Source organism: Plasmodium coatneyi, chromosome 11, assembly GCF_001680005.1.
Source record: "Plasmodium coatneyi strain Hackeri chromosome 11, complete sequence".
NCBI classification, from domain to species: Eukaryota; Apicomplexa; class Aconoidasida; order Haemosporida; family Plasmodiidae; genus Plasmodium; species Plasmodium coatneyi.
Window position 1 is genome coordinate 1,278,391 of NC_033566.1, and position 26,896 is coordinate 1,305,286.

At 41.4% G+C, this 26,896-nt stretch overlaps 5 protein-coding genes across 5 annotated transcripts; 3 read left to right on the forward strand and 2 right to left on the reverse strand.

Moving 5' to 3' along the window:
- Positions 1-2,124: 2,124 nt before the first annotated feature.
- Positions 2,125-2,991, reverse strand: PCOAH_00034430 (Ribonuclease; the record flags this gene model as incomplete). The annotated part of the gene is made up of 1 exon (XM_020060237.1): positions 2,125-2,991. The coding sequence occupies one exon, from the start codon at positions 2,989-2,991 to the stop codon at positions 2,125-2,127; it is 867 nt and encodes a 288-aa protein (XP_019915669.1).
- A 5,635-nt stretch (positions 2,992-8,626) lies between these two features.
- On the forward strand, positions 8,627-14,602 carry PCOAH_00034440 (Protein kinase; the record flags this gene model as incomplete). Its single annotated transcript, XM_020060238.1, has 1 exon — positions 8,627-14,602. One exon carries the CDS (start codon positions 8,627-8,629, stop codon positions 14,600-14,602), a length of 5,976 nt encoding a protein of 1,991 aa, XP_019915999.1.
- Positions 14,603-16,203: 1,601 nt separating this feature from the next.
- PCOAH_00034450 (Uncharacterized protein) lies at positions 16,204-18,921 on the forward strand (the record flags this gene model as incomplete). The annotated part of the gene is made up of 1 exon (XM_020060239.1): positions 16,204-18,921. The coding sequence occupies one exon, from the start codon at positions 16,204-16,206 to the stop codon at positions 18,919-18,921; it is 2,718 nt and encodes a 905-aa protein (XP_019915846.1).
- A 6-nt stretch (positions 18,922-18,927) lies between these two features.
- On the reverse strand, positions 18,928-21,363 carry PCOAH_00034460 (Uncharacterized protein; the record flags this gene model as incomplete). The annotated part of the gene is made up of 3 exons (XM_020060240.1): positions 18,928-18,961; positions 19,270-19,390; positions 19,545-21,363. The coding sequence occupies 3 exons, from the start codon at positions 21,361-21,363 to the stop codon at positions 18,928-18,930; spliced, it is 1,974 nt and encodes a 657-aa protein (XP_019915756.1).
- Positions 21,364-23,461: 2,098 nt separating this feature from the next.
- Positions 23,462-25,811, forward strand: PCOAH_00034470 (Fe-superoxide dismutase; the record flags this gene model as incomplete). The annotated part of the gene is made up of 10 exons (XM_020060241.1): positions 23,462-23,494; positions 23,554-23,617; positions 23,746-23,921; positions 24,091-24,181; positions 24,384-24,428; positions 24,531-24,572; positions 24,761-24,904; positions 25,020-25,139; positions 25,312-25,371; positions 25,537-25,811. 10 exons carry the CDS (start codon positions 23,462-23,464, stop codon positions 25,593-25,595), a joined length of 834 nt encoding a protein of 277 aa, XP_019915609.1.
- Positions 25,812-26,896: the final 1,085 nt, after the last annotated feature.

The following is a 26,896-nucleotide window of genomic DNA, read 5'->3' on the forward strand; positions in this document are numbered from 1 at the left end:
TATCTCAATGTAAGCTATAAATAAATGGCTAATGGGCTACTTGGTCAACGTATGTAAAATCTTAAAAATCATGGAAGTCCAAAATAGTAATTTAATTTACAACAACGTGCAAACGCGTGGGAGGTGGTGGAATGCATAGTATACATAAAATTGCGTATATACATTATATGTATACATTTACAGGTACGTGCATGGTATGAATTGGATTAACTACAAACTGTCGTTATTGTATTTGAGGGGAATAAAAAATTAAAAGTCACAGCGGGAGAAGAAAATCCTTCTTTTTTTTTTTTAAAAGGTCGAAATGAAAAAAATGGCAATTTTCAAAATATGCGTACTAAGGGGGAGGTGAAAAGAAATTAACCAAAAAAAGTATAAAATGCATGTGTCATTCGAGCAATGTTTATCACACGAGAAGGTGAGTGAGAAGGACGGTATTTTACCACCCACATTCTATGCATATAAAATGGGCATATGTTTAATATCCTCAAACATGATCCATTCGGGGGTGTCAAAGAAAAAAAAAAAAAAAAAAGGGAACTGAGCGCAAGGATGCACGCAACACCTTGTGCGCATAAATAATATATAAAATATATACGGTACCACGCCCCACTCGTGGGAGGGATAAAAATGAAAAGCTATTTTTTCTTCACCGTGCTCAAAAGTCACATGAAAAAAAAAAAAAAAAAAAAAAAAAAATCTACCATAATAGTGTAATATTCAATCCAAGACAACAATATAGGAGGGAACATGTAGCAAGAAGGAAAAATAAGTGTGAGTGTTGGCGAAAATTACATTTTGATAACTTAATGTTAAGGGGAATTTTCCTCTTTGAAAGTGTGGCACAGTTATGCCCCTTTTTTTTTTTTTTTTTTTTTTTTGTAATGCCGTGCGGAAGGAGTCGACTGTTCGTGGTGGGCACATATCGTCGCGGCACGCCATGTGGAGGCGAAATTGGGAGAAAATAATTCCCCCAATGGAAGTGTATACCAGTGCAAATACGCAAAAAAGGAACTTGAGAAGGAAATTAAAAGAAAAAAAAAAACTACCAAAGGGAAACTGCAAATTTTCACCTTCCTCACCTTTGAGCACTGTCAATTTGGAAACGCGCGAGTGGAAACTTGGTGCATTTTTGCCAAGCGGCATCTCTACACCCTGCACCGGTGTTATAAGGCGTGCATTTATAGCCCTTTAAAAAGGGGCCAACAGTAGCGTTATTTATTTTTGTTCTTTTGAATAACCTTCATGTTTGCCTCCCCTCCCTATTACCATGGGGTGTGGCTTGAGGGACATTTTTCATTTAAGCGCACCCTAAGGAGAATATGAGAAATGAGCATCTTACCGCTTCCTCCACTTCCTACTGCCTAACGTATGGCACATGGCGTATTTTAAGTGTAAATCACTCCTCATGTAGACGATTTAATATTATATGTGCGCGCATATTTAAAAGGCAGCTGAGACGTTTCCCGAAAGGGGTCAGTGCACAGTTGCCACTACCACACGTAATGAAAATGGCAAAACGGAAGGTCTACCCGACGGCGCACATAATTTTATTTTGTAATTTGTCAACCCGTCTGAACAGGCTACCCTGGCAATGCTGCAAGTGAGGTGCCACATGTTTGCATTTAGCGGCTGTTTGTTACTTATCCCCGTTTGAGGAAATACCGCCCATGAATGCGTGCTTCCTTTAAGTCAAGCCGGAGCAGGATGTAGGAGCCTTTCGCTCTTCGTTATCTCCAACAGGTTTAATTTTTTTTAAAGAAAAGTTCCAATCATTGTGGCATGGTGGATGCAACCCTGTTGAGTGGACGGAGCCTTTTGGCGGTTTACATGCATCGGAGTGACAAAAAAAAAAAACAAAAAAAACAAATGGGAAAAGCAAAAGTAAGACGAATGGCACATTTTTTTTGCAGTCAAAAAGAGTTCCACTACGTCCCATTTTTTTTGTAGCTCATTTTTTTCACCTTCTTAGAAAGGTTCCTTGGGACGGTTTAAAAAAATGGACTTTATGTGAGCATTCAAAAGGAAAAAAATTGTGGGTGAGTTTTTTTTTTTTTTTTAATAAATGTTTTGCACATGTGTACCCCCTGGCAACCGCACGCAGACAGTGGGTGAAGAGGTTCTTCACAAATTCTCCACCAGGTCTAAGCCGACCTTGGAATAAAAGACAGATCGCTGCACGAATGGTTTCTGCAGTTTGCTGTAATCAAAAGGCGTTTTCCTCTTTATCGCTTTGGAGTCATTATTTTCGATGTCATCGTACCACTCGATTTGATCACCCATAGTCTCCAACATGTTGTCAGCGGTGGACCAACTAAAACGGACAATACTTGGGAAGCCAAAAACGGAGTCGAAATTATTTTTTAAAAAATTCTTTGTTATTGGATCTCCAGGGTATCCAGACCCGAACCCTTTATCAATATTAATTAGCGGTTCCTCATATTTCCATTTTTTTATGAGAAAATCACGTGTCACTTTGGCACATATAGATGCAGCACTAACGACTGGGTATAAAGAGTCGGCCTTCTCCCTAACGGTGCATTTTATATGTGGAAATATTTTTTTCAATTTTTCTTCATACACATTAGCTTTCCCAACGGTGTCTACAAAAACTTCAGTCAAATTACATCCTCGACTTATAACATGGTTAATGATGGAAATTGCCGTATCATGAGAAATTTCGTTTAAATTATATTTTTGCTTTTTCAACATTTTGGCACTTATGTCTTGTGGCATGAGCACATGTATTCTCCATCCAAATGGCAAAGTTGAATTGTTCAGCTTGTGGAACATCACTTCTCTGTCCGCTTCGCTTATTTTTTTCGAGTCGTCAATTTTCATTTCTTTTAGTAATTTTTCATGTTCCTTGTTACAGTAGAATCCTGCGTATACCATGGGTCCTAGTACGGGCCCCCTTCCAGCTTCGTCAATTCCTAGCCGCACCTCCTCGTCCCCAAATTTGTACAAATTGTCAATGATGAGGGGTTCCATGGTTTGGGGGTGTAATCAGCTAAATGTATTCTAGCTGTATGCACTAGTGTTGTGCAGGTGAGTAGGTTTAGAGTTCACAGCGTGGTTTGGTCTTTTAGGAGGTGTCCCCGGAATGGCTATCACGGTGTCCGTGCAGCCTCTCCTACGTGGTGCCGCAGCGGGGAGCGCACTGAAACGTAAAAAAAAGGTGGGGTTCCTACATAAGCAAGGTACATTACTATACCATATGCTTACACACGCATACACTTCACATTCGTGTGAGATCTTTTTACACCTTTTGAAAATAATTTAAAAATGATGCATGCCTCCTCGCGTTACATATTGATTAAAGGTGGATGCAAAAAAAAAAAAAAAAAAAAAAATGGGGTAAGAACACCAAATGGCACACACGCACGACGGTGCCAACTGGAGGGGGGAGGGAAAAAAATAAAATATTAGCGAAACCTTTTAACCAACCGTTGCATTATTTTCCTGAAATGGATATATTTCCCCTCACGAAATGGTGACGCCCAGAGGAGTGGTCTTAAGGGTGTCCTGATTCGTTATTCCCTGTAATGGGGATAGGAAAAGCAACCTATGTGCGGTATTTATTTCTCAAAATGAACTTCCTCAAGAGGGAATTTCGAACTGAAAAAAACACAAACCATGTGAAAATGCATCCGGTTAAGTTTCCTTTAGGTGACCCACTTCACATGAAGAGAAGCGATTCTCAAAACGCAAAACACAGGTATGACTCTTCGCACATGTGTAGCATTTTTTTTTTTTTTTTTTAAATGAGCAAAGAGACATTAAGCATACTGCTCGGGTTGAAGTTGCACATACAGCTGAAAAGAGTTTTTTTTTTTTTTTTTTCCTTTTTTGGCGGTACATAGCGTGTTGGACGCATTTGGGGGGAACTCCCAAAAACGAATTGCCCCACCATGGAGGTCGCACATTTTTGTGTGCAGGTTGTGATAACCGGCAAATCATTTTGCAAATTTGTTTTTCCTTATCATAAAAAAAAGAAAAAGTTCCCATGTTTTTTATCTTCCTTTTGTGTATAATTCACATGGAGGATAATGCAAACATTTGCTTTCCATCTGCGTTAAATGTGCGCTAACCGTGGACATACGAAGGAGCGCATTTTGTTCCTACTTGAGGTATAATGTCACCGTTGAACGTTATTTTATTTTATTTTTTTAAATGTGAAGTGACATGCACATTGGTAAATACTTGCACGTTGAACGAACAACCAGGTGGAGGAATTACCCCTCCTACAAAGCGTGTAACCCTCCTGAGACTGATTCAATACACAATGTAAAATAAAAACACAAACCTGAGTAAAAGCGGGGGTGAACAATTGAACCGAAAGAAGATGCTCAAAGGATAAAAAAGCTACGCAAGCGTGTAAGAACGCTCGAAGGACCAGCCTGCTTATAACATTAAACAAACTGTGGCTCACAAGAAAAAAAGGGGGTTGTCAGTTCTGAGTTTGTGAGACGGCTTCTTCGCCTACGTGGGAGAGGAACAGCTTCATGAACGAACAAGGCGGAGAAAAAAAAAATTTTTTAAATAAAATTCAGATGAACGGATGGTCGGAAATAACTCTCCCCAATTTGCCAAACAGACAAGGCGACCCAACCCGGCAGATAAACAACGCGCCCCTCTGCAATACGCAAAATAAAATTTACAAAATGAGTGAATAGACCTGCCAAGTGGAGACGCACTCACGTGAGGGTGGTGGACAACAACGCAGGTGCAAATATTGTTTAGCGTAAAAACGTTCCTCAAGTGGCACAAAAAAAGGAAGCTTGTGCTACGTGATGTCTCTGAAACGCATACCTCACACAGATGCAGTGCCAACTGGATAGGCTCAAAGAACCAATAAAGGAATGTGAAAAAAAAAAAAAAAAAAAAAAAAAAATTGTACAGCTAACTAGCGAAAAATGAAGAAGAAAAAAAAATAGCTATAAAACTGAAATGAAAAAAAAAAAAAAAAAAAAAAATATGTAAAAGAATAAGACTGGTACTATCTTCACATATATGCAGCGTTGCCGAACGTATAACAGGAATGAATAAATATATATATACCTGTTTCGCAGAAGAATCATGTGTAGGCCCATCAGCTAAAAAACATCAACTTTTCCTTCTTTTTTTTTTGTGCCTTTATATTAAGAATAGGGGTAAACCTCTCCTAGTGCAAATATTGGCATAATGCTAATTTTGCCGCGCCCACTCCATATGTAAACTTAAAATGTACTGCACGCATATGAGTATATAAAGCGCTCCTACATTTTTTGGCAGCCGCTTTGGTTTGGCCCCGCGCTGGCGGTTCATCCCCCACAGATGTACATATGTTAATGACTATATTTTCATCTATACAAATATTTATTTTGTACCTATACTGATAATTTGAGGTACAATTTTTTGGTGCGCACCGGACTTTTTGCAACCGTCGCGCCTGCAGCATAGATATATATATGCACGCATATAGATGAAAAATAACGCTTCTGTGCTGTACACTGTTATTCATATATATAGCGAAGCTTAACCCTGCGATTGAGGCGAGAAAAAAATATTTGGTACATTACATATATATATGTGCACGGCCCCGCGGGTTCATGTCGAGCCGCGGTGAATCTCGGCGATTCCTAAAGGAGAAACGTAGTAAGGCCCCTTAAAAATATTGTACTTATTATATATAGTTTATTATGTATATATGTACATATACATATTTTATATATATGCCCCATTTTTGTAATTATTTTTTCTCGCCTTGGCGCAAAAACCTAAAAGGTTCACGCACCCTCCTTAAATAACCAAAATTTGGTTTAACTTGGTAGAATCGCCAGGAAAGAAAAGGAAAAAAAAAAAAAGAGGCACAGCTGCTTTTTTGCATGTATTAAATTACGTCCTCTATGTAGTGGCAACGCAGTATAGTGCATATATATGCCTACGCCTTTATAAGTACATACCACATATATATTATATGTAACCTTTACCCTTGACGTCAGCATGACAATACGTTATATCAACATAATTTAAAAATATGCACAATTGATTATTTTTTTTTTTTTTTTTAAGTGCGGGGTTAAACCATCGTTTATAAAAAATCCTGCTCTGCTCTTATGGGGTATGTTATTGTACATCTATGAATTTGCATCTAACTTTATCCAAACCAAAACCGTTAGCCAACTGTTTTTTTTTTTTTTTCTTTATCCTTTGACCAATAAAAAAAAAAAGAAAGGAAGAAAAAAGATAGTACTTATATAATAGAAGCTAAGTTACTTCTTCCATCCCCTTCATTCTGCGATTTTATAAAATTATAAAGAGAAGTAACCCATATATAATACTGCATATATTATATACATATATATTTATATGTATATATATATTCATTTATTTTATGTATATATTTTTTATATACATATACTACCGTCGTTAGATTTCGATTTGTACATTTCGTCTGTTTGTTCATATAAAAATTTTTTTTTTCTCTCTTTTTTATAATTTTATAAAAAAAAAAAAAATCACAGAATATTATATGCACATAGATGTACAACGGCTTGTGCATGTACATAAGAGCATAACGCATAATGCCATCTACGTGACATATGCCTTTTGGAGCGTTCACGCATGTGTTACATACGTTGCTACGTAGTCATGCGTAGTGTATAATATATATATATACATGCTCATGTGGGAAGGCGTGGCCGTATTGCATAACCGCTTAGGGCTACATTCGAGCAAGAGTTGCGGGCTTTTTTTATAGCCCTTTCTCGCCGTCCTCACGTCATGTTAAAGAACATGGCTTTTTCGCACAGCAGTGTTTGCCTGCGCTGAAGTAGCCGCCAACTCGATATGTGCGTTTACATGCACAGGTAGAGGGTCGGCACGCAGGACGAACGCGTTATGTGCGACCATCCCAACACATAGCAGTCATTATCCAGTGGTACATAAGTACCTATATGTACGCCTTACTTAGATACCTATATGTAATTTCCCACATGCTCGCCTATGCATATGCATGTGTGTATTTATCTATATAGATATGCTCACTGTGATTACTCCTATGGGGAGGCCTCTTATGCACGCTATTTCAGACGCATAGTCAAACATACATGTTGCATAGAAGAGTACCCACCCACGGTGTAGCATTTTAGTAGATGCATATATTTTGTGTTCCGCCTCCGAAGTTCTAGTGTATTCACTTCTTTTTTCTTTTATCTTTTCATATTCGTGCTGTAAGAGCAACGACTTGTGCAGTATCTGCGCTAACCGCATTTGTGTACTTATCGAAAAATTAACCCCCTTCATGATGCAATCAAATTAGGTTTTATTTATGTTTTTTATTTTATTAGCCCCTTTTAATGTTAGACTCCTTCGTATGAAGGTTATTTAATCCTGTCCATTTGTCCGCACGTTTTTTTTCTTACATATGTGCAACGGTAGATCCGTCGTGTAACATTCCGTTCTGGTTATAGAATATCTTGTTCTTTTTTCACGCGCAGATGTATGTCCAATTGCACCTTCGTATGTGAATAGCTTCGAATGTGAGTGCCTATGTGTACCGTTGAGTGATCATTGTCTCCTTCCACATGTGGAAAGGAGCTCATCCTTGAACGCGCGAACGTTTGGCTTTATTGAGTTCTTCCCGTTTTATAGTGCACCCAATCTAAGCACACCCTTGTAATACGTACAACTTAAGTTTTTATTTTAGTCAATTTTTTTTATTTTTTTTATTTTCTAGCCTGTCAAATCTTGATGACATAAGTGGGATTGCATCTGCTACACCCACCGCAAAAGTGTCTCCTCTATTTGTGTTTAGTTTCGTGAGTGCCACTAGGCTATGCCTACGTACGTACGCGGTTTCACATCAGGGTGTGTTCTCCTTACCTTGATCACATTGTGTTATTTTTGTATTGTAATAACTGCTACTTGGCATTGCGCTCTGTAGGAGTATGTCCCGTTGTACGGGGATGATATGCCATTTAATTTGATTTTTATTAATTCGTATGCAGGCTATACGTAGCGTGCTGCTTGTATGTAAATATATGTATGCTTGTCGAAATCGCGTGACGACCGTTTCTTCAGTGCAGTTTTTTTTTTTTTTTTACACAACTTTTTAAGAACTGAAGTGTAGACTCTGAGGTGAGGTGACCAACAGGTTCATACAAACAAACGTGCAGTTGTATATTTGTTACGCACCTTTGGATTTTACCGTCGGGCAGGTGCCTCTGAGGAGATACAAAAGAAAAAGGAAGGCACAGAACCACACGCACAGGCAAGTGCATATATATTATAATAACCCTTTCAAAGGCGAAGGAACTCATTTTGCGCCTACTAAAAAACGGGACACCATATAACGCACCCGTAGTAAGTGACGGAGATATCTCCACGCAGCACTTGCATTGTTAGCCAAACGTACAGTTACGTCCGTTCACGTTGCAACCCACCTGTCCAATCTTCACAAAAAGTAATAATGCACATTGGAGTATGTTTAGGAGCCGTTCTGGTTATCGCAAATAAATGAAAAAAAAAAAAAAAAAAAAAGTGATACAACGGAATTGTAATTGTATCGTAGACGTGTACCCATCTAGGTGAAGTAAAACCAACGTGGAGACCAAAAGAAAGATTAGCCCCACCCACAGAAAAAATGTTCAAGGGAAGCAGCAGCAGAATGAGTGGGCACTCATTTTATGGGAACCCAAATGAGCAGGACATGAGTAACCACCACCCTAAGGGCAGCAATAGCGTTTTCTGTAGTAACATCATTTCGAGGCAAGAATTTAATAGGGACTTCCTGAGGAGTAGAAATGTTTTAGAGGAACAAAATATGAACGGAGGTTCGAATGGCCTTTCCAAGGTGGGGAGTGGAAACAACGGCATGGTGTATGTGAATAGCCATGGAGAGTTCGTCCATTTGGATTATAGCGGTCATGCCGCCCATAGGGGCATCAAGGGGCAGATATACAGCGGGCATGTAAATGGGCATGCAAACGGGCACATAAATGGGCACGTAAACGGACACGCAAACGGGCACGCAAACGGCCACGTTGGAGGCCATTTTAACAGTCAACTTAGCGGCCACCTGAGCAGTCAAGCTAGTGGCCATTTTAGCAGACCCAGCTTGAGCGGAAGTAACGTCTTTAAGAAGGTCCCCCACAGTCAAGGTGAATACATACACGCGGACCTCTTTGGGGACAAAACGAATATTCACCATAGGGCAAGTCTGGGTAACAACTCCCCCATGATCAACCCACGTACGAACAACTGCAACGTTAGCGCCAATGAAATAATGAACAAACGTTTATTTATAAATAACCTCATCCAAATAAAGGAAAAACTGAACAACATTAAAAGGGAGAGGATGGATTATGAGAAGGAGGACGAAGCGAAGGAAGTGGAGGAGAGTGCTAACTACATGGTCCATTTGAAAAGTTACGAGAAAATAAAAAATTCGTATTCTTTAACGAATGTAAATAAAGTGCAGGAGAAAATTATGAACAAGATGAAGGCCCAGGAGGAGAAAAAAAAAATGTCTTACAATAACTTTTTTGAGGATTGCCGGGGGGATGTGGAATACCCCAACGGACGCCCCATCCATACATCCCAGCAGAAGCAGCAGCAGCAGCAACAGTATGCCAAGTTTGAAAAGAGGAAAAGCGTTGAACAGAGGGATGAAGAGAGCAACTACGTGTTCTACGACTTGAAGCAGTACCTGGGGGAGAACCACCGCCAGAAGAAGGGCTACTTTCCAGTGAATGCTACTTATGGGGCGAAGCAGGGGGAAAGACCAAACCATCGTCCATGTGAACGGGTCGGTGATCGGATAGGAGAACAACTGAATGAGCCACTCCAGGGTAGGAAGTACGATAGCCACTTGGACCGAAAGTGTAATAATTTGCACGATGGTCATTTAGAAAAATTCTTTATCAGAAAAGAAGACCAAGAAACGGAGCAACAGCAAAAGCAAAGTAAATACGAGCAATTTCAAAAAATGGAGAGAGGAGTCAGTGGAGCAAATGACCATATGATGATGATGATGCTGGAACAGGAAAGTTTACAAAACGCTATGCAAAAACATCCAGGCGCGTCAAAATCTTTGTATACAAACAATTTGAAGGGCCTTAAGGTGGTTGATAATGGTATGTGTTGTCTATCCCCAGAGGAAGCCAATCTGAAGGGGAAGAAAAACATACCAACGATGATGTATTTAGGGGGGTCTGTTCCTTCTGCAGGAGTAGCCCCTATTGGGGGTGTCCCATGTGGCAACGTGTATGACGTGCCGACTAGCTTATATTTGAGCAAGGGACTAAGGGATGAAGATAATTTGAAGAGAATGCTAAACGCCAGCACGAAGAAGGTTTTAAATTATGAGGAGGATTATCAGTTACCATCATCGGAGAGGCATGATTTGTACAGGAGTAAAAAAAACGGAGGAGGTGCAGGTGGTTTGGAAAACGGAGCAGGGACACAAATTGGAATAGCATCTACACCTTTAAGGAATGAAAATGAAAGTTACGTGGGGAAAAGTTGCAGCTGCGCCAATTATGGGAAGAAGAAAGGGGGAGTTAACGCAGCAGTAGCGGGGGGGAACAATTCCGGAGATCACCTCAAGAAGGTGGTATTGAAAAGCGAAAAGAGTGGAAAGCTGCATGAACAAGTCAAGGGTAACGGTGACCTGCGTGTGGAAAACCATAAAGGTGAAAAAAACGCATGCAGGAAAAACAGTGCTGGATCTATGAGCAACAACATCAACTTGAACGTGTCTGACACGGACATTAATGGGAACAAGAACTCGAGCGAGAAGAGGAACTCCTACGATAACAACAACAATAACAGCAATAACAATAACAACAGTAACAACAATAATAATAATAACAGTAATGGAAACAACGTAGACAACACGGTGGCGTACTTCAAGGAGAACTGCCTAAGCAATGAAAACGTCGTATACGATGAGGAGAAGAAAATTTTCAAAACAAAGGAAAACTGTAATATTAAAATATATAGGAGGAGTCTAGAAAAGGAGAAAATGCTCAACTTTCCTCTCATCCATTTGGGTGAAAATGACGTTATAGTTAAAAGGATAAAATTATACTACCCCCTGAGGAATGAAAATATATTTACAAATATTTCAAAAATTATTTTCATGACAAGTACGAATATCTGCTCATTGTATCTTAGTGATTCGTATCTCATTCATTATGATGACGTGAAAATTCAATCCTACCTTTCGAAGGGAGGCTTTGGAGTTGTTTACAAGGGCGTCCTTCTGAGGAAAGTAAAGAAGTGCGAGATGCTGTATGGCGCCAGTGGGAAGCACAGCAAGGCGCTACCAAACCAGGATGGCTTAAAGGGGCTAGGCGGAGTTAGCGGCCTTAACGGGGTTAGTGGTGAAGCTGCAGGGAAAACAGAAAGGAGAAGAAGTACACATAGGCAGTTGAACGGGGAGGATAATGATGAATATGATCAGGATAACGATGAGGATGAGGAGGAATACGGACAGGAGCAACAATTGCAGGAGCAACAACTGCAGGAACATCAAGTGGAGGAACAACAGCTGGAAGAGCAGCGAAATGTGCTTCCCCCGGGGGCAGAGGACAACCACGTGGATGGACTAAATCAAGACGGTTCCAGCAACTACGCAGATAATAGCAATATACACGATGGTGCAGAATCGAAGGGTAATTCTGGCCATGGCAGTGGGCGAAATGGAAGCAGCACCCCCAAGGGAAGTTGCCCAAACAAGCAGTTCCCTATGAAGAAGAAGAAAAGCCACAACAGCGATAGTAGCAAGCTTAGCAGAAGCACCAAAAAGTTGTGCAACCTGCGAAACCAGTTGATTGAGAAAATATTCGACAGGTTCAACAATCCGGTAGATCCCAACGGTGGTAGCAATGGCATGAATGGTGAGCACCCCGTCGAGGGTGCAGATAGAGAACAGTTGGGCGAGGAACAACCGGAGGAGGAAGAGGACGACGAAGTGGAGGAAGAAAAAAACAATTGTGCCATTGAAAATATTCTAAAAAGTTGGGATGATAAGGAGAATGAAGAGAGGAAAAAGAAAGCGAGCAACCATGAGGATTATAACGTGAATAAGGAAACTGAGGGATTGTTCCTGAGGAAGGACCAAAAATCGGGCAGTGGCAATGTGCCCCAAGGGGAAGGTGCGGAAGATGCTGAACTCGGAGCAGGTGTGGAGGACGCGGCCGAAAAGGTGGACCTGAAAAAGGGAGCCAATTGTATACACGTACAGGAAATAAGAAAGTTAAAAAAAAAAATGCTTAACTTTATTTATTCCAAAAAGATGAGTGATAAGATAATAATTGACAGAGATGAATTTTTTATCGAAGCAAAGAGAATTTTTTATAAATTAAAAATGATGAATAATACGGAGTTGGAGAAAAAATACCATGAAGAAATAATTGCCTACTTGTTGCTAGACGTTTATCATAATAACGTGGCCTACAAGAATAGCCTCTCCTTCCTCTACGTTAAAGGAAAAAATATAATAACCTACGGAATGAATAAGGAAAGCCTATACATATTTGACAATAAGAATATTTTCCACTACTACAGTGATAAGTGCATATTTAAAATTGTCTTTATCGATGAGCATAAGGAACTGAAGAAGTACCAAAGCCTGACCGTCTTCAATGTGCTAAACAATGAAAGGATGATGAAGAGCTCTTCCCTCCTCAAACACGAAATTAATAAGCATAAAAATGGACTGAATAAATTGGCCATCATTCCTTTTAGTAAGATGAATATGAGTCATCTTCTGAATGCGTTAATTTTTGGCTTTTTGAAATTCCTTTTCAATTTGAGGAAGAAGTATCACAAGCAGCCGAATAATTGCTCGTGCGCTCCGCAAGGGGAGGACCTGCAGGGAAACACCAACGGAAACTGTTTGAACAAAATGGTCGAGACGGAACAAGGGAACCAGACGAACAGCCAAAATAATAACGCCTTCTTCTCCAACCTGAACTATACCAACTCGGATGCGTGTGGTGAAGGCGCTTTCAATTTTAATAAGGAAGATAGAGACGCCATGATCCTGCAGGAGAAAATTAACATGCTCGATGAGTTCCTCTGCTGCAATTATGAGGAAGTCAGCGCGGATTGTGCGGGAGGGAAAAGCAAAATGATGAATGGTGGCACTGGGAACAATGAGAGGAGTGACGAGACGGAAAATAACAACGGAGCTGGCAGTGGGGGAACCGCCCATGGTAGTAGCGGACGCAGCAACAACGTACAGAGGGACGAGGCAGACAAAATGGGAAGCACAAACAAGGCCAACATGCACCTGAGCAATAACGGTGCGGGAAGCAGCACCGTGCTGAACACCAACAATACGGATGAATCTAAAACGACCATGTTGATGAATGTGTCTAGGAATAAAAACGCTTTTAAGGAGTATGGCAATGAGAGGGAGTACAACTACGGCCCGAAGGTGAGCAACCTGGAAAAGGCGCAGCAGAGGCATCTGGAGGATGTATGCGCTGAAAATAGCGATAAGCAGGAGGACGTGGAGGAAGGAAAAGAAGGAGAAAGTGACGATGAAGAAAGAGCTTTTCATTCCCTGTCTCGTGCGGGAAGGAAAGAAAAATGTACAGGGGAGAAGGGATTACCTGAGGAGAAAAATGCAGCAACCATAAGGGCGACGAAAGGTTCAAGAGTTAGAGTAGATGATAAAGGGGTTAAAAACGCCAAGGTGACATCCTTATACGTGGAAGGGAAAAACCTGATGAAAATGAAAACCGGGTCAGATGGAAAAGGCGTGAAAAATATGACTAATATGACAAATGTAACTGGCGACGTGAAGGAAGAAGCGCCTGAGGGGAGAAATACAACGAACGAATCAGCAAAAGGAGGAGAGGAAGAAACGTGCGAAGAGAGCGAAGAAGTGGTACAGGTAAAAACCCCAGTTGCTATAAAAATACACGATCTGAAAGACAGCAAAAATTTAAAAAACTTTTTAAGAGAAATAGAAATATATAAAAATATTCAACGCCCAAATATTTGTACCTTCTATGGAATATGCATCAGATCGAATAAGTTGATGTTACTGTTGGAGTATTACCCTAAGGGTAATTTATTTAATTTTTTAAAAAATAAAAATAAAATTCACAAAAAGCAGAGACTGGCATGGGCATCCGAAATGTGTTCTATTGTTCATGGTTTTCATACACATAACCCGCCCGTTATAAATGGAGATATAAAAACATCCAACGTGTTGATAGACAATAATATGCACTTAGTTATGTGCGATTTTGGAAAAGCTCGTTTTAAGAATTCAAAGCTTTACAGCAATTTTGGCTCCTATAGATATATGGCCCCTGAGACCTTTAGCTGTACATCTGAAGTGACAGAGAAGATTGATATATGGAGTTTGGCGTGCTGCATCGTTGAAATATTTTCGAGCAAATATCCATACCATAATTTATCGAAGAATGTAAAAATACGACATGAGTTGCTCGTCAATAAGAAGACCCCCCATATTCCAAACTTTCTACCCAACTCGATGAAGAAGTGCCTGCAGAGGTGCTTCAGCTTCACTCCCGAGGAGAGACCCTGTGCATATGAGATGTACAAGTGCTTGAAGAAAATCAAGGTCGTCGAGTGATCACCCCACGGGAGAGGGAAACCACCTTGTGAGAGGCCACGTCACATCTTGTGCGCGTGTTACAACCGTTGGGTGGGTTTACTCTTCCCATTTCGAGCGATAGCGCAATAGGGGGAAAATGTAATAAAAAAAAAAAAAAAAAAAAAAAAAAAAGCAATTTGATTATACAGGAAAGAAGACGTAAAGGGGGGTGCTTAACCCTGGAACGGAGACCATGCAATTTTGAGCAACTCCACAAGCATATATTACCATGCATCATGAGCTTTGTTATTTACATAACAGTACACATACATGTATAAGCACGTACTTAAATACGTACGTGCCATAATGGTACGAACGTTTCAACCACATGCGTATTTTTATCCCCCCTCTATACACAGACCGTGTGCACATGTTTTAAGCACCCATGTGAGATGCGGGGGTGCGAGTATGTCAATTTTTTCGTCATGTGTATTCTTTTAATTTTTTTAAAGAGACGCACAATTATATATTAAAACTTTTTTTTTTTTTTTTAATTAACCTGTTGGTTACTTCGTGGGAGCGCACAGCGAGCAGGTGTAAAAGCCGAACTCGCCCACCACACGCGCATCATTTCTAGTGAACCCCCCAAAAGGGAAAGGAAGTGTGGGGGACATTTTAAGGGATCCATCCTGTTGGTGTAAAATTTACCGAGGCATATTCCATCTTCACTTTGGATAAAATTCAGGTATGCCCCAAACGTCGCTCATCATAGGTGTACAAACGGCACACGCACATTTAAATTTTTTTTTTTTTTTCTGGAAATGTAGAGAAGGGTAAATTCTTCACATGCGTGGTGGTGGCGCAGTGGTGACGTGACGGGTCTTCCCCATTTTATGTACCGTCGTAGCAGCGTGGGTAGAAAAAAAAAAAAAAAGTTGTGTCGACGCATTTGAAGGAACTCCTGCCTGTACAGGATGAGAAGCATTCCTACCCTTTTCTCAACTGAACCATTAGGGTGATTAAATTTTTTTTTTTTTTTTTTTTTAAAACTGACAATAGAGGGCAATCAAGTTGTATAGGTGCATGGGCCTTTCTTTTGTGTATACTTCCTTTGGCTTCCTTTAGGATGGATGCTTTCTTGACCAACCACGGGGGGGTAATATGTCAATGTGGGAGAGTTTATTCCAATGTGCCTGCTAACCATATGTGTTGTTCACCGTGAGAGGAGGATTATGAAGAGCAAGTCCAGGATGAAAATAACCCATGGGATATGCCCTCCTTTGGACTTCCTTTTTCCTTCGCATGACAATTTGGCCAGTTAAAGGAGGGGGAAGAGATTCCTCCGGTAAAGTATCCCTCACAAAAATGAAAAGGAATGTACACAGGGGGAAAAGTAGTGCATGCGTTACATTATGGTGAGGGAATCACATTATGGATAGCAGAGTTAGGAAACATCGACCATGTAGGAGGCTTACAAAAGGTGTGCTAACTCCAATGGGATGATTCGTCTTTTCGCTAAAGAGCGTAGGACATCCTCGCAAGTACGTTTGTTACGTTCGTAGTTGTTTTCGATTTGGGAGTTTTCCCCACGTAGGATACATTCCGCTGTTGTCCTGTTAAACCATTTGAGGAAGTTAAAAATGTTGCAATGTCTTGTGTGGACTTGCCGGAAGGGGAGGGGGTTCATTCCCCATGGGAAGATTCGACTGATTGGAAGCTTCAATAGGGGGGGAGCAGCATCGACGTGTGTAAACCAGAACGAAGACAACGGGGCGGATCGGGTGACGTATCATGGGACGTTTTGCGCTATTGACCACGTGGCAACATACCCCCCTGAGCACCCCACCGCTGAAAAAATAACCGAAGATTACCTGAAGGCGCAACGGCTAATTCCCCTAAGCGAAAACGAACTGCAAAAAACAAGAAACGTCCTAATCAAGGTTGTAACTGACCAGGAGATGCAACGCCAAGTTATGCGTTCGTGTAACATCCCCAGTTTTTTCCTGCAGGACAGTCATGTGCGAAACGATTTTTTGGAGCACCTCCGGGGGGATACATCACGAGCGTTCGAGGTGAGGAAGATTCTGCAGAACGAGGAGGAAGAACCGAAAGACGGGGAAACCAAAAGTGGGTCCATGAAGTATGCTAAACTGCTAGCCATTTTCCAGCAGTTCATAAAAAAGAATTACTACAAGCAGTGGATTTTTTATGAACATGTGAGGCGAATGTGCGACTTTAGCGAGTTAAGCGAACTGGTAAAAAAAAAAAAAAAAAAAAAAGCGAGGAAGCTACACTTGTATGTTGGACCAACGAACAGCGGAAAGACTTATGAAGCTTTCCAAAGTTTGTGTAAATCAAGTAATGGGTTGTATTGTGCGCCTTTAAGAATCCTAGCGTGGGAAATCCACAAAAAACTAATTAAACTGAATAAAGTCACCAGCTTATTAACAGGCCAAGAATTAATTAAAAAAAAAAATGCAACACATACAGTTTGTACAGTCGAAATGACCCCCCTGGATAGACAATACGACTGCGTTGTGGTTGACGAAATTCAGATGCTTAACCATGACACGAGAGGATGTGCGTGGACAAATGTTCTTCTTAACCTGGACTGTGAAGAGATATACCTCTGTGGAAGTGAAAACATAATCAGTTTGGTGAAAAAATTAGCAGACCTTTTAGAAGACCAGTTAATTATAAAGCGATTCGAACGGTTAACAAAATTGCATGTGCAGGAAAATACAGTGGAATGGGAAAAACTCAAGACGGGAGATTGCGTAATTACCTTCTCCAGAAATAGCATCATGTTGTTAAAGAATCGCCTGGAGCGGTTGAATAAGCGTGTTTTTGTAATTTATGGGAGTTTGCCCCCGGAATTGAAGCGCAGGCAGGTGGAGTTATTCAACCGATGCTGCACAGAGGAGGTAAACATAGGAGAAGTGGACAAAGCTGACACCGCAGAACTACCCCTCACCAGTGACAACAAAAAACAAACCATTTTAATCGCTACAGATGTGATAGGCATGGGGGTGAACATTAACATAAGAAGAATTATATTTTATTCTTTGCAAAAATTTGATGGAGATAAAATAAGAAATTTGTACGCTTCGGAGGTGTTACAGATAGCGGGCCGAGCTGGAAGATTTCATCATGGGGTTAGAGAACCGATAACTGGTTACGTCACTTGTTTCCATGCGCATGATTTGAGCACTGTTAAAAGAATTTTCAGGAGCGAAAGTGATGCTTCGCTGGATGGAAAAGGGTTGGAGAATAGCCATTCAGAGGATTCCACTTTTACACACAATTGTGGTGAACACGTGAGGTCCCCTAACGAATTAAGAGGAAATGATGAGGGGAGGTATTTAGACGGGGAGGGTAGTTCCGCTCAATTGGATGGACTACAACAGAATACCCACATTGTGGATCCCATTGTTCACCAAATAAAGGGAAAAAGCAACACCTGTACAAAGGCAGGCTTCTTTCCAGACTTTAACCTGATAAATAAATTGAAAAAAATGCTAGAGCATGAACACAAAGCAAAGGTAGAGCTGCATGAAATTATGAGCATACTGGTAGATTACGCAAAGCTTAATGAGGATTATTTTTTTTTAACGAAAAATTACAACCAAATGATAACCATAGCTAAATTTTTAAAAGAAATAAATCTGGACAACGAAATTCTCTTTGTGTATACCCTTTCTCCGATAAATGTAAATGACGTTAATATGTTAACTACTCTGAGAACCTTTGCTTTATGTCATGAGCTGCTAAATTTTGTGGATTTTTTTGAGTGTATAAATCAACACATTGTGCCTACTACTACGGTGGGGGGGGTTGAAGAGTTAAGGGAGAGGCATAGTTACTCGGGTGCGCTCACGGATGGCTTACCTCTCCAAGGAGGTAACCTCGCCAGGAATGGAGGCACCCCGAATAGCGGCACCGCCTGGTCAGATCGTAAACAGGGTGAGGAAGAATTATCAAACTTCTTCTCCGATGGGGAGAGTTGTACCCACTCGAAGAAGCAACAGAGTGCAGTTGGCATTGACTTCCCCTTAGGCGCAACTCCATTCAGCGCCTCCCTGGAAGATTCCAACCATCCGAATGTGCCACTTGAGCAGTGTCTCAGCGTGCTGGAGGTTTACTATGAAATAATCGACCTGTACTGCTGGTTATATACAAAGTTCCCGAGCATTTATACAAGCATAGATTCAGTAAACGACGAAAAAAAAAAAGTCACCAACGCAATTATAAGTGTGTTGGCACGGTCGTGTGAGGGGGAGGTGGTGAGCGTTAATGGGGGAACCGCTGCAGGGGGAACAGTAAAAGTAAAAGAGGTGCCCCTCCAAAGGGAGTTGTAAACGGGCTCACACTGCAAAACAGACCACGAAGATGGCTCCGCTGCAAGGATGTTGTGAAAAGGAGCTGCACTGCAAAAGATTCGTGAGCACGCCTCCACAGCGATGGCGCTCTCTTAAAAATGTCGAATGTGTCTCCTTGAACATTTTTTTGTGACTTACATGAGGATTGCGTACTTTCTTACCGTTTGTAAATTGGTGCCTTCGCAGTGCACACAGTCTTCTACGCATTCTGCGAATTAAAAACTGGGCCCGTTCCTCGAAACGGTGCCTTTCTCGCAAAATTGCACTAATCCCTGCAGAGGGCTCTCCTTCTTATCCAAACTGCTTCTTTTCCCCCGAAGCACTCACGTAACATTTGCGCTGTCCTCATTGTTTACACCTTCCGATGGCAAGGGGGGCGGATTCGTGTCAGGTGCAGCTGCGTGCGCTAGCATATCTTCCGGGTAGCCCATGGGCATTTGCGGCCAACCTGTAAAAGGAGGGCATCAAAATTATGAAGTGCACGTAATAGTGTAAACAAATCAGACAGAATAAAATAAAATAAATAAAAGACCAACTTAATGAGAATAATGTGTGCTGTATAAATGCACGCGCAAAATTCATCACGTAGGAGGTACTCTTACCCGGAAAGCCCTGCATGTAGAGTGGGTCCATGGGTAGCTGCTGGCCAGGAGGCATCTGCTGCCCACCGGGGAAGGGCACAGAACCACCTGGTACCATACCGTTATTCATAAAAGGAAAATTAAAAAAATTGGGTAACATGGGGAGGGCACCATTTAAAGGAATATTATTCGCATTTTGGTAATTCGAACCTGATGTATTAAAATTTTTGTTAGAATTTTTTTGAGAATTGCTTCTCCCACTTTTGAAGTGTGAGTCGTAAAAGTTGGATGATGTACTTGCACTCATTAGGTCATCTGCAAAAGCATTGCCATTCTGCCCCAGGGGGATAAGATTTGGGTTGTTTTTATTTTTGCTATTCATTGGAGGAGGCATAATCCCGTTATTAAAATTTTTGTTACTTTTACTACCCTTTCCACCTCTGCCCCCTCGGGGACCTTTTCCGCTTCCGATGGTGCCTGGAAAGATGGTGCTCAGATCAGCGTAATTAGGTGTAGGGTTGCTAAATGAATCCATATGCATATCGCCTAACGAAGTGTGGCTGCCTCCTGGGGGAGGAAAGTCACCCGTTGCATTGGCTCCCGTAGCATAGATATTTTCATTTCCACTTTTGGTGATATCCTTATCGATGGAGTGGTCTCCGTTTTCTTTATCTGGATTCAGTTCGTTCATCATTTTTTGGTATTCCAAGTCGATTTTTATTTTTTCCGTCCTGGATGGTTGTCCATAGGGGTTGATCCCTCTGGGTTTATCATATGGTGGTGGTGGCGCGGTGGAAGGAGGTGCTGGGATATTTCCAACCGTGCCATTATCAGAGGAGGGGTCAAAATCCATGTTGCTATTATTTTGCTTTGCCAATTTGCAGTCAAGTGTTATGTGCCCATGGTCCCCACAGAGGGTACACTTAATTTCTGGTTTTTTGAAATTTTGGAGATTCATATTTTCTGGACACTCGAAAGTCATGTGCGAGGAGGAGTTACACATGGAACATCGTTGTACCTCTAACTGATTTATGTTAATACCATTCACAAGTGCCAGTTGTTCTAGTCCCTTCTTTTTATATTCATCGTGTAGTGGGTGGAAGGGATCCAATAAGGGGGTAATTAAACTGACGGCCTTCTCCACACATTCTTCATTGTCTGCAGATATGTGCACATGCTTAGGCATATTAGCTTCAATTTCTGTTTGGTGATCCGTTTTTTTTCCTTCTTTGAGGGTACCCTTACCACGGATACTTATTTGTGCACCACTTTCTGCTTCTAACCTTTTATGGTTGCACCCTCGGGGGCCAATAATTAATCCCATAAAATTGTATTCAGGATATTTATCAATTGGTATTTCAATTTTTCTTACTTTTTTAATTGGTTTATAATTTGGGGGGGCTACGAACCCATCCACATGTTTTAGAAGGTACTCTACCAACCTGTGGTATTCCTCGATCATGCAATTCCTTACCCTCGCTTCTCTTGTATTTATTCTACTTCCATTTTTATCGTAAATAGGAGGTGGAGATGGTGGTCGAATATCTGGATCCACATATTCTAGCTCCCCTTTATTTAGTTTCTTCGTCAATTCATCGTATCTCTGTTCGCGAAGAAACTGGTCCAGTTGGGAGGGAGTTAACCCTGGTGGTAAGTCCACAAAGGGGAGAGGTAAGTACGGCTTGGTTTCTTCTGGTCCCCATTTGCTTGGCACTACTTTGTTTTCTACGTTGGTACTTGCTGAGCTGTTCCCCCACCTGGACTTTTTTTTGGACGTTTCTTCGCTCAGCTTTTCCACGGGGGAGAGGTTGGCGAGGGCCACCAGCGGGTCGTAGTACATGTTTGGCGGAATGGTGCGGAAGTGATCAAACGGTGTGACGGTCTGACGTTCTCCCTCTACGAACAAAAAAGAAGCTCCCTTATGCTATGTATTGAGCTGCCACCCGTTCCCCGTCTCGGATACTTACTTGGGTAGTGTTTCCCTTTGATGGGATATATATGAGCTTCTCCGCGATAGTGGAATGCCACGCTCACTTGGCTGACTGATTTTACGCACGCCCCAGTTGTACGTCCGTTTTGGTGGGCCAAAACGTTCTCCTGCGAATCTTCTCCGTCCAACCGCTCAAACACGAAGGTTTACGACGATCAGGCACATGGTTGGTCTTGCGATCCCCCCGCACAGTGTTCCCTCAGAAGGGTATATCTTACGATAATGCAAAGTGGCACTTGAGTCTCCCCAACTGAACTCCTACCAGCATACCATTTCGCTAAACCTTCTGTGTACGTCGCACATGGGCACGCAGGAACAATGTGGGAACATGAAGCTTTCCCGAAGTGGGTTTTTTCCCAACGAGGCTGTGGCACTCGCAGCGGAAGTGACAAGATTTGTCAGCGTGAACGCATAAGAGTATACAAGTAGGCATACACAAATGCGTACCTACAAATGTACAAGTATATATTTTCTGAGGAAAGGCAAAATATGCGCTTGAAAATTGGCTAGTACTTTTTTTTTTTTTTTTTTTTCTTTGTAGCCTTTGGCGGAAATTCCTCCTTTTGCTTAATTTAGCGGTTATTTTGCAATTTAATTACGTGGCTCTGTTTTGTTCCTCTGCTATGAATGTATTATATGCTTTGTATGCATTATGCGATTTTTTTTTTTTTTTTTTTTTTGCCATTTTGAAGGGGAAAGTAAGGCGCAACATTGGACGGAACGTACAAAAAAAGGTTTGAAAAAAAAAAACGGAAGCGTATCGTATCTAGTGGGGGGCTATATAATCCATTTGGGCGCTCCCCATAACGGAGAAACAATAAATATATGCTATGCGTGAGGGAGACCTACATGAGGTACATGTAAATATTTTTTTTATGTTTGTACACGTGTATACATGTTCTGTACTTACGCATGCCCTTTTTGTGGGTTACCAATTTTTATATTTTTCCTGCTCGCGTAACTTTTAATTGTTCATTTGCGGGGAAGGTATTTGCCCACCCACCCCCTTATGCATCCCTTCTTTCGGCGCAACCGTCGCGTCATCCTAACGATAAAAAGAGAAGTATATTAGAAGGTCATGCGAATTATGATCAGACGGGAAGGTATACGCAAGGGAAATATTAATATTTGCAGCAGAGTCCTTTTTTCTGCTTTATATAGGGTAAATCCAAAGGGGTGGCTCAAATGAGGGAATTAGCCAATGTGGAAATTTTGAAATGCGCTTCAATTCGTTTGGACTTTTTTTCTTTAAATGTCTGTTCAGTCTTTCGGCGCAAAGGACCCTTCCTCCGTTCACATGCATATTGGTCGTCATTTTTATCATTCTGCATGGCGCTTAACCCTCCTGCCGGGGGACCCCCAGAAGCGTTGCAAAGCGACGTTACAAGGTGATGTTCCTCTTAAACGTCAAACACAAAGGAACATCATCAGTATGTAAAGAAGAACAAACAAAAGGGTGGACGAATTGTTCCCCCTTCATTCTTCAATGCTCCAAACATATTTCATTCTTTTGTGTATTAAGACGGCACAAAGGTGTTCCCTAATTTGCTTCTTCCCTTTTTCGTTTGGCAAAAAAATGGAGATTCAATAATAACGATATATATGTGGTCGTATTTTCCTTTTTTTTTTTTTTTTTCACGCGGTTATGTTTAACGGAGGCGCGTGTGTAACTTTTGGTTGCACAGAAATGTGGTCTGTAGCGAAGCGTGGGAAAAGAAAAAAAAAAATGACCTTGAAAAATGGCCTTCACAAATATCCGTAAAAAATGGGTGTGTAAAATGGGGGCGCGAAGTGGCAGCCAAAATTGCCACATCAAGTAGGAACACAGATGCACTGTGAAATGTGCTGCACCCTCACCTACATTTTTTAAAAAATATATTCTTCTAATTCTCTGCGTTGGATGTCAATTTTAAGCCCTCCTCTCCTCTACCAGGATCGTTCTCACAAAATGCTGTTCATTACAACCCTGTACTGCTTGATGGTTTGAAAATGGCTGCATTTAAAGTTTTCTTTTTTTTTTGTTTTTTTTTTCTTCTTGAGCAAGGGATATTGAAAGGTTCTAAGAGAGGCCGCCCGTTGGCCATCACCGATTTGCTGCGCGCCCGTGTGTGTACGTTATTGCGTAGCAGCATTTACTCATGCGTTTGGTGAAGTATCGCTCCTTCAGTGCCTCTTTTCATCGCTGCTTCTTCCCCACTTCATCTCCTTTTCCCTTTTGCTGCCCCACCACAGGCGCTCGGGGACTCAAAAGAGCCGACAAGCTGGGGTTCCTATCCTTCTTCGGCCGTCCATCTGAAGTGAAAAATGAATCCAAGTGTGCATCCAAAGTGGACGACATGCTGTATGACAGTTGGGGTGTCAAACCCCTGTGGGAGTCGAAACCGTTTTCCTTAATGAAGCTTCCATTCGTAATAGATGCATTATCACTCGTGCAAATAGTGATTACAAAAGTGACTGCAGTTACGCCTAAGGAGGCACCCGTATGTTCACTTGCTCATATTACTCGTTGTACTCACTGCGCGTCACCCCCACCTACAAACAACTGCACACAACTATAAAACACTACCGTCCTTTCAGAGTCCCCAAAATATGTCTCCCTTCCTCAGTGAAGAATCGGTGAAATACCACTACAGCAAGCACCACGCCGCATATGTGAAGAACTTAAATAGTACTGAATGAGAGGCGACAAAATTGGCTTGTCTCCATTTGGAGGTGCATTAGTTACAACGGGACGTGCTTATTTTATAATCGCCTGATTGGACACTTCATTTTTCCTCCATTTTGAGTAGAATAATTCACAATTCGTTCGTGTCCTACATTTCTCACCACTTTCGTTTTATCAATTTTTTTTTTTTAATCTCCTCTTCCAGGTTTAGCCGAACAGCATGGTGAACTGAGGAACCTCACTTTGGAAGGTCCGTCAGCGCGCTTTATGGGGACAGATGGGTGGCCCTTTAATTATATAAAAATATAAAATTATTTTTTTTCTTTTTTCTTTTTTCTTGCACCCCCCTCAGAGGTGATAGGAAGATACTCCGGGGCGATTTATAACAATGCAGGTAAGGCTGCATTGGGGTAGAGTGAAAGAATGGAATGCTTGTTTGGAAAATATTTCGACTGGCCATTCCTTTGTGCATTTATCCCTTTACACCATTCGACGTCAATGTACGTGCACATGGTGGTGACTGCTCCTTTAGTGTACACATCTCCTTCATGGCTTTCACCTCACCGTCAACTATTTGAACAGCCCAAATTTTTAACCACAACTTCTTTTGGTTGGGACTGAAGGAGCATGGAGGTGGGATGCCTTACGGAGAAATAAAGAACAAAATCGAAGAGTCCTTTACGACCTTTGAAAATTTTAAAGACGCCTTTTTGAAGGAAGCATCAGGTATTTTGCAGCTTCCACGTTGGTGCGGCAAATCAGCGCGAAACGTTCGTGTGGCAACTTATCCCCCATGGAACATTTGTGAGACACTCTTTCCTTTTTTTCACTTTCCTTGAAGGTCATTTTGGGAGTGGCTGGATATGGCTAATAATGAAGGACAAAAAGCTGATCATCTACCAAGGACACGACGCCGATAATCCGATAAAAAATAACATTGGACACCCCATCTTAACGCTAGGTAAGGGCAACTGCAGTGAGGCGGCAAAGTTAAAGTGTCCATCGTAGCAGTCACCCACAAGTACATTCTTTAAAAAAGATCAACTCTACAGCAAAGCACAATTGTATATAAATTTGTGTTTGCTCGTATTGCATGGATACATTTTTTTTTTTTTTTTTTTTCCTATCTGTAGACGTTTGGGAGCATGCTTACTACGTGGATTACAAAAATGCCAGAGGGGACTACGTGAAAGGTGCGTAGGGGGCGAAAAAAAAAAAATCCACACATGCAGATCTGTCATGTCTTTTTGTCTTTCTCCGATGTGTATTTAATAAAAAGTAGGCGAAATGGCCCGCTCACCCGTTTCGACAGCCCATTTCGCTTGCCCTGTTCGCCCGTCCACTCCCCCCACCCGCAGAATGGCTGAACAAAGTGAACTGGGATTTTGCCAACTACAACTTATCCGCATTAAATTAGCCAAAAGGGAAAAGTATAAAAATAGGAAAAAGGGAATATGTTAAAATAGCTGTTCATTTTTGTGTCTACAATTGGCGCAGCAAGTAAGGATCCCTATTTCGTAGCGACTCTTTTCATCACTTCCGTTTTTTTTTGGAATAGTCCTAAGTTGTGTTTTTACACGTTCGACACGCATGTATTTTTATGTTCATGTAAGTTTTAAAACTTTGCGAATTTATTTGTTGCTCCTTTTTTTTTGAGAGAGAGCATAGTAAAGGTTGATTATTTCTCCAACAAAAAAAGAAATGCCAAAGGGGGATTGATCAGTTGGAAGGACAACGTATAGCAAAGTGCTGACCGATCGTTTTTATGGTCTCCGTTCCTTGTTCCACTGGATTACTTACCTGGAAAGGAAGCATCCATCGCTTTGTGTCTTCATCATCTCATTCGCCTCATCGTCGTAATGGTTACATTTTCTTTAGGGAAAATATGTTTTTTTGCAAAACGGTCACATCTTGTTCAGTGCATAGGGTGAGCATGTCTGCTTCGATCAGTTCTCACTTTTTTCTTCATCCTAGGGAAGGATACCTTAAAAGGAGCGGACCTCCTTTGGGTGTGTGAGCTATTTAAATTACGTTTCTTCGGAGCTGGGTGGATTACCACTCATTTCACGTCCGCCTATTTCACTTCACCGCATTATGTTGTCCAGTTGTTACTTGTTTTTTGGGGGCCTTCCCTATTCGCATCTGTGCCCCACCACGAACATGTTCCGAAATGTGCCTTGCGTGAAGGAACCCCCTTTTTTCTTTTCTTACTTTTTGCCTTTGCATAATTCGGCATATTGAGGAAATGGGCTGAGGTACCTCTGCGGGGAAGGTCTTTGTGTGCACAGTAGAAAGTAGTAAAGAGGCCATTGGGTAGGATCACAAAATGGTAGTGCCACTACATGGTGGAGTCGGAACCCTTAACCAAATGCGCGCTTAATGCGAATGCCTGCAAGGTACCACTCTTTAAGGACCCCCCCTTCTCCATACAACACATGTCAACAGTCACATGGGGATTCACAAATATTTGCGAAAATAAAAATAACGCAAAAATTATTTCTCCATTTTTTCATCTTTACAGTGTACCTTAAATAAAAGAAAAAAAAATAAAAACACACATCCAATATTATTTCCCCTTTTACCCTGCCTTTTTTTTTTTTTTTTGCAGCACCCGAATATTGTGCCGGTTGTTCGGAATAGTCTTACTGAAGTGTTGTTGATCAAGGCAGAAGTGCTGCATGACAGGGGGGAAAAATTGCCGCTTCTCTGTCGGGATGG